General features: G+C 39.8%; 1 protein-coding gene across 2 annotated transcripts in view; it reads left to right on the top strand.

Moving 5' to 3' along the window:
- LOC106868090 (uroporphyrinogen decarboxylase) overlaps positions 1-7,706 on the top strand; it is a 19,674-nt gene continuing 11,968 nt past the window's right edge. The window contains exon 1 of one of the 2 annotated variants that reach the window (XM_014913204.3): positions 1-158. In XM_014913204.3, the coding sequence (XP_014768690.1) occupies positions 90-158 (69 nt within the window). In that variant the 5' untranslated portion in view covers positions 1-89. Of the gene's footprint in view, positions 159-1,071; positions 1,209-7,706 lie in introns of those variants that run through there. The other variant, XM_014913205.3, reaches the window with a different exon arrangement.

The raw sequence follows: 7,706 nt of genomic DNA, 5'->3' as shown, positions 1-7,706 counted from the left end.
ATATTTTGATGGGTTAATTTGAAATCGCTACTTGTTTTCGAGGAATTTCATTGCCCGAACCGAAGATCCGGATATATTTAGCAGTAGGAATGTCTATTTACTTGACACCGTCGTTACGGAGCAACTTAAAAGCAGCCGGCATGTCTTACACTTGTGATGTGAGTGAGAAGTTTCTTTTCTTTTAATTATTATTGTCGTTGTTGATCGTGCATGTTATGTATATATATATATATATATATGTGTGTGTGTGTGTTTAGGGAATCGTATCATCCTACTGGAATACCTTCAACGATACACGAAGATGAGAGGATTCCAGGCCAAGGAGCCTCTGGGTAATTGCTTGATCTGCTAGAAAGAGCTGCCAAGCCTCCCTCACAAACCACACCCTATTCTCTTGGGAAAGAAAAGGACCCGGTGGATAAAAAGAGATGGTCATGGCTGAAATACCTCTGATCAATGAGAGTTAACTTTAAGCTGAACAACAATTCTCTAGTTTATATTCCATTCTCAATTCTTCTTTACCTTCCTCTGTTTTCATATTACTTAACTGGTGTCAGGTGTATTCGGTGAGGCATTTACCAAATAATGTGGTTTGCTTATATTCATACATGCATATAAACGTTTATGCATACACACACACACACACACACACACACACACACACACACATATATATATATATATATATATATATAAAGTAGTTGTATACTGCCAACTTAACGTGGCAGTCCCAATTAGGGAATATACAACTGCTATTTAGCCCTAGGAAGCTGGACCGCTTCCTATTAGGCCTTCACACATTTCCTGTGTCCTTATCTTTGCGAGGGGCAGACAAACTCCTCCACCCAGCTTACATAAATTACACACACAATAATCTTTTCTCTTAATTTATCGACCCCGAAAGGATGAAAGGCAAAGTCGAATTTGAACAAAGACAGACGAAATACCGTTGAGCATTTCACCCGGCGTGCTAACGATTCTGCCAGCTTACCGCCTTACACACACACACACACACACATTAATGTTTCTGAAATGTACATATCGCTTTTCTAGAACCTGGTCAACTCTAATGAAGCATATGAACTTATATCTTAATTAATAAGTTCTTCTCCAGAGTGCTATTTGTGGGAGATTTGCCTGCTATTTCTTGCAGGTCGAACGACAGTGTATAGGCTCTTTCGCTAATTGGAGGTTATACAAAATGTTATGTAAGTTCTTGTCTCTGTTTACTACAACGAGTGTTAACTTAGAAGCGTGTCAGTGCCTCGAAGGTCATAAACCTGTTTCTTATATTCACACGTGTGGCCGCTCAACTTGCTCGAGATATCAACCGAACCCACCTCAAATCATACCTTACTGCTTTAAAAACAGAAAGGGTACTCTAATGTAGTCTTTGATACGCTGTGGAGATGAGGTGAACCGGGAGGAAAGGGTCAGTGACGTCAAAGGCTGTGGGGCCCTACCGGAAGAGGAGGAGTGAGCGGAAGTAGGACTAGCGTGGGCCTCTTTCCCTTCGAGCACTGGTAGCGAACGGAAGCGTGTAGACGTAGGTTTTAGCGATAGGTTAGACGGGTAGGGCGCATCTCGGATTTAACTCAGTTGGACAGTCGACATCGAAAGGGAACCGGAGAGGGAGGTGAATCACACTTTGTTCTTCGTATTACTAGCTATTTCGGCACTCGTATTTATATTTTTTTGTTGTTGTCCTCTTCCATGATGTCAGCAAAAATAAGGACCACTAGCGAGGCCATCAGACCTTTCTGTGGCGAAGGAGATGTTATCGCCTGGATTCAGAAGATCAAAGAGGTGGCCAGCGTGCAAAGCATTGAAGCTGTAGCAAATCTCATGTGTCTGTATCTGGAGGGAAACGCATTGGCGCTGTACCTCGCAATGGATGAAACAGACCAACTGGATGCGGAGAAGATTGAGCAGCGCTTAAAGGAAGCCTTTACAGACGGATCATACTTTGCATTTGCCAAGCTAGGAAAGGTCAGGTGGACATGTATGCTGAAGAAATTCGGAGACTAGCCGTGCTATCTGGTCTTAATGGAGAAGGACTAGAAAAGGCGATACGGTTGGCTTTCGTAAATGGTTTTCCTGGCGACATATTGGTGCAGCTGCAACTACTGCCGAACAGTGAGAAGATGGCGATGAGCGAACTCGTCTCTCAAGCCTGTCTGTTGACGCAAAACACTGGGCGGAATGCAGTGGCAATGGCAGCTGTGGAAGCCCATGGCATCATGCAATGATCGGTGAAAAATGAGGAGAGAAAAACTGCCGTGGAGCGGCAGCAACCGTTTATGGGCCGGTGTTTCAAGTGCTAGGAACTGCATGTAAGAAGGGATTGCGTAGAGATGAAGTCCAAACCCATTTGCTACTGGTGCAAGCAGACAGAGCATATCACTCGAAACTGCAGCCAGGGAAAAGGCCACGGGGAAGTTGCTGCCGCTCAAACTTCCGCCCTGAGAAAGTAGAGACTCTCATTCAGTTGCTGTCTATAGTGGAAGTCCTGGTTGGAGGAAAGGAGTTCAAAGCCCTCATGGATATGGACTGTACAACGTCTCTCATGACCCCAAGGATGACATAAAAGTGAAAGGGGACGAGTAGTGTTAGGGCGGTCGACAGCAGTGAAATTGGATGCAAGGGTAGTAATGGAGACGGCGGTGCGGGACACAACACTAAGGTAATTGTGATCAACCATGTGACAGATGGAACTGATGTGGTGTTGGGCATGGATGGGATCAACCGTCTAGGAGGTGTCATTGAATTTGGTTTGAAACTGAGCATGGTCTTTGTGCCCTCAAAAAAGAATAAGGCAGGACATTCTAACCAGGGTGAAAAAGGCCTGGTTGGCAGTGCTAGATGATTCAATGTGGGGAATAGCTGCAGTGTATCAGCTAGGTGAGTCAGAACTAAGGAGTCTGCATACCATGCATCATATGGGTGTGGATAAAACCCTATATCTTGCCAGAAAGGTTGACTCCCACGTTACTAAGCAGAGCATTCAAAAAGTGGTTGGGAGCTGTGACAGGTGTTAATTCATTGACCCTGCTTGGAGTGTGCACGAGATGGGAAACATCTCAGTAGAGCACAATTGGAGATGATTGACAGTGGATGTGACACATTACCAGCAGGAGAACATATCTCTTGATGGTTGACTGGACCGGGTCGGATGGTGATATGGAGGGAAATTAAGATGGGCATCAGCTTGCGAAGACTTATTGGGGCAAGCGAAAGCGAAATCGGGATAGCACCTGTGCCCAGCGTCGCCTTTCTGGCACTTGTGCCCATGACATGTGTAAGGATTTTCGAGCGAGATCGTTGCTAGTGCCGCTGGACTGGCTCCTGTGCAGGTGGCACGTAAAATACACCATTTTGAGTGTGGCCATTGCCAGTACCGCCTGACTGGCCTTCGTGCGGGTGACACGTAAAAGCACCCACTACACTCTCTGAGTGGTTGGCGTTAGGAAGGGCATCCAGCTGTAGAAACTCTGCCAAATCAGATTGGAGCCTGGTGTTGCCATCCGGTTTCACCAGTCCTCAGTCAAATCGTCCAACCCATGCTAGCATGGAAAGTGGACGTTAAACGATGATGATGATGATGACTTTGGATGAGGTTGCTCATACCCTGAACGAGATATTCCTGGAAAAGGGCCCTGTGGACGAATTGCTGATGGACAACAGCACTGCATTTCATTCAGAGATACTGGAAGAGATGTTTGATAAGTGGAATGTGCAGCACTTCTTCAGTATGGCATACAGGCTGAGTGGAAAGGGGATCACAGAAAGATGCCCTTGCACAATCAAGGCCATGGCAGGGAGAGGAAGTATCTCAGCACGAGAGGCAGTATTTTGGTTCAATATGTCGCCCTGATCAGGACAGGCCAAGGAGTCAATGTCACACAGAACAATGTTTAGGTATGAATGGCAACACCTGTGTACAGCATCACAGTACTCTGTGCAAGAGAGAGCCTGCCTTCATGCATGTAAGAAGTAAAGTTTGGGTCAAGTCCCCAAAGGCATGCTGCACATCTCAGTGGAATAGAGGGACAGTAATGGCTGTTAGTTCCAAAAATAATGATGATAATAATAATAATGATGATGTTGATGATAAAATCCTTTCTACTATAGGTACAAGGCCTGAAATTTGTGGGGAGGGGACTGGACAATTACCTCGACCCCAGTACTTGACTGGTACTTGTTTTAACAGCCCTGAAAGGATGAAAGGCAATGTTGAACTCAGAATGTAAAGACAGACAAAATACTGCTAAGCGTTTTGTCCTGTATGCTAAGCATTTTGCCAGTTTGCTTCCTTAATAATAATAATAGTGGCTGCTATTAATAATAATGCAGCAAACTGGCAGAAACGTTAGCATGCCGGGTGAAAAGCTTAGCGGTATTTCGTCTGCCATTACATCCTGAGTTCAAACTCCGCCGAGGTCGACTTTACCTTTCATCCTTTCGGGGTCGATTAAATAGGTACCAGTTATGCACTGGGTCAATGTAATTGGCTTAATCCCTTTGTCTGTCCTTGTTTGTCTCCTCTATGTTTAGCCCCCTGTGGGTAATAAAGAAATAAATAATAGTGGTTGCTAATTTTGGCACAAGGCCAGCATTTTCAGGGTAGTGGGTAAGTCAATTACATCAACATCACTAATCAACTGGTATGCCCCAAAAGGATGAAAGGCAAAGTCAACCTTGGCAGAATATGAACTCAGAACGTAATGATGGATGAAATGATTGTATGGCACCTCACCTTATAGTGTTGATGTTTCTAGTTGAGGCTTAGGTGTAATTGTATAAATGCAAAGCCAAAGCATAATAGTAATATTAATAATAATTATATTTCCATAGTTTCTTCAAGAATTTATTACTTCAAATAACTTGAGCAATAATTAATATAATTAATATAATTCAATTACACCATAGAGGGGAAAGTATATTATTAATTATATAGCTTAATTACTTTTAAGTATTTTTGCAATAGATCAGAGAAATTGATTAGAATAAACCAAATGTAAGCAGTATTAATTCCATGTTGAATTGTGCCAAATATTTCTCTACTCATTCTATTGACCTATATGTACCACAAAGATTTAAATCTTTTATACATGTACAAATACACATATACACATCTACTCATAAGCAAATGTGTTCATATCTACATATACATATGCACATGTGCAATCTTAAGTGTGTGTGTGAGTATATATATATATTTCGTTTTTGGATTTGGTTTGCAAGATTTTTTATGTGATTTTGTGTGTTGAAGCATATTCTGTTGTGTCTGGGGAGAGTCATTTTCTTATTGTGCCTTAAAATTTAACACACTCACCAGTAAAATTTCCACTTATTTTTACTTTTATAAAAAAAAATTTAAGAAAATTTTAGGTAAATAAAAAGAAAAATAAGTGGAAATTTTACCGGTGAGTGTGTTAAATTTTAAGGCACAATAAGAAAATGACTCTCCCCAGATACAACAGTATATATATATATATATATATATATATACAATTTATTATTTTTAAAGCTGCAAAAATATCACAAAAAACTGCTACTCAGAGTTTCATGTTTCTGTTCATCAGACAGTTTAGATTGAGAATAGAACAAAATAAAGTTTGTGTGTATAAAATATACAGTTTACATTGACAGATACACATTTGAAATTAGTTTCTTTTCATTGGTTCTTTCGACTAAAGTTTTTTTCTAATCGATGATGATAGGTTTAAAATCATATTATGTGAGATTGAAGCAAACCGTAAATCAAAAATCAAAATTTCAAAAATGACTGTAATTAGAAGGAAAAAACGTATATGACCAGAATAAATTAATTAATGATAAGATAAGTTTAATCAAAAATAAATAAATGTAAGTCTGTATTATAATGATATTCACTTACATAAATCAAAAGGCGTGTATTTATGTTTAGGCCATTATACCTTTTTTATACCTTTTCTTCAAATTTGTTCTTTCTTCTCAGTAAACCACTGGTACTTAATCTAATTGTTCAAGTGGAATGAAAGGTTAAATTGACCATGAGAGTTTGATTCTATTTCAGAATATAGAATTATGAATCTAAGTATAGTTTAATGCACTTTCCTTCACTCCATGATTTTAAAGTAATAATGATAATAATAATAATAATAATAATAATAAGAGCACTCAGAGAGTGCAAACCTCTGCCAAGGCAAAACCAACATCCTCTCAATGATTAGCTGGAGATGATTTTTAAAATGAGAATATCTGCAATGAACTCGACTGCTCTTACAAATGAGAATACTAAAAATGAGCCCGACCACTCTCAGAAATTAAGTAAAAAAACAGGAAAAATAATCCAAAATCCTTGTCCAGTACTGGATTCATCTCAAAATCTAATCAGTTCGTGCCAGTCATGAGGCCAAACAGCCCTGAAAGTTTCATCCGAATCCATCCAGCGGTTCTTGAGATATCTTGTCCACGGACAAACAAACAAACACAACTGAAAACAATACCTCCGCCTTCGCTAAGACAGAGATAATAATGACGATGATGATAGTGATGATTTTATTTTATGATAGTTGTTTTAAACTTTGGCACAAGGCCAGCAATTTTAGAGGGAGAGGCTTAATTGATTACTGGTACCTTATTTTATTGACCCTGAAAAGCTGAAAGGTGAAGTTGACCTTGGCAGGATTTGAGCATGGCACACAAAGAGCTGGAAAAAATGCCACTAATAATAATAATAATAATAATAATAATTTCTTTTATTCGCCACCGGGACTTAGAGGAGGGGGACAGGCACAAGCTGAAATTTGTGGTAGGGGCTAGTAAATTACATTGACCCTAGTATCCAAATGATGCTTAATTCATTGACCATGAAAGGCAAAGTTATTTTGGTAGGATTTGAGCTTGGCACATAAAGAATTGGAAGAAATGTCATTAATAATGATAATCCTTTCTGTTATAGGCACAAGGCCTGAAATTTTTGCAGGGAGGGGGCAGTCAAATAGATCAAACCCAGTATGCAACTGGTACTTAATTTATTGACCTTGAAAGGAAGAAAGGCAAAATCGACCTTGGCCGGATTTGAACTCAGAACATAGCAACGGGTAAAATACTGCTAAGCATTTTGTCCAGCGTGCTAACAGCTAACAACTCTGCCAGCTCCCCACCTTTAGTCAAAAGGACCAATGAAAACCAATAATAATAATAATAATAATAATAATGATAATAATATACCATATTCATGTCATAGTTGACTGATCTTCTAGGGCAAGTATTCATGTGTAAAACACTTTTAAAAAATGCATACAAAACAGCTGGACTAACCGACGCTGATTACCCATGTTAAAAGCAATTAAAAATGTCTGGAATATGTTTAGTTGTCTGTATGTGTGTCTCTTATTCTACCACTAATTACTATATTTCAACATACCAGAGAGATGGAATGACTTGACAATTTGCCACACCTACAGACATTACATGAAATAAGGTTTTGTTGTTGTAATGGTCGTAGTTAAGTTAAGTTTCAGGTCAGACTAGATCAAGAAGACCTATGATCACAGACATTCCAACCATGAGCATACCATAACTATTTCATTCTTCCCAAGAAGTGAGATATGGTTGCTATTTCTAGCAGGTTGCCTAGAGGTTCCCATATACAAGTTTTGTATGTGTGTGTGTGTGTGTATTGTATTAATGTAGTCTGTGTTCTAGAGTGTGAGGAT

The sequence above is a fragment of the Octopus bimaculoides genome, chromosome 9 (assembly GCF_046866305.1).
Source record: "Octopus bimaculoides isolate indiv1 chromosome 9, ASM4686630v1, whole genome shotgun sequence".
NCBI lineage: Eukaryota > Metazoa > Mollusca > Cephalopoda > Octopoda > Octopodidae > Octopus > Octopus bimaculoides.
Note: the sequence above shows the minus strand (reverse complement) of the source record. Positions and strands in the feature narration are given on the sequence as shown.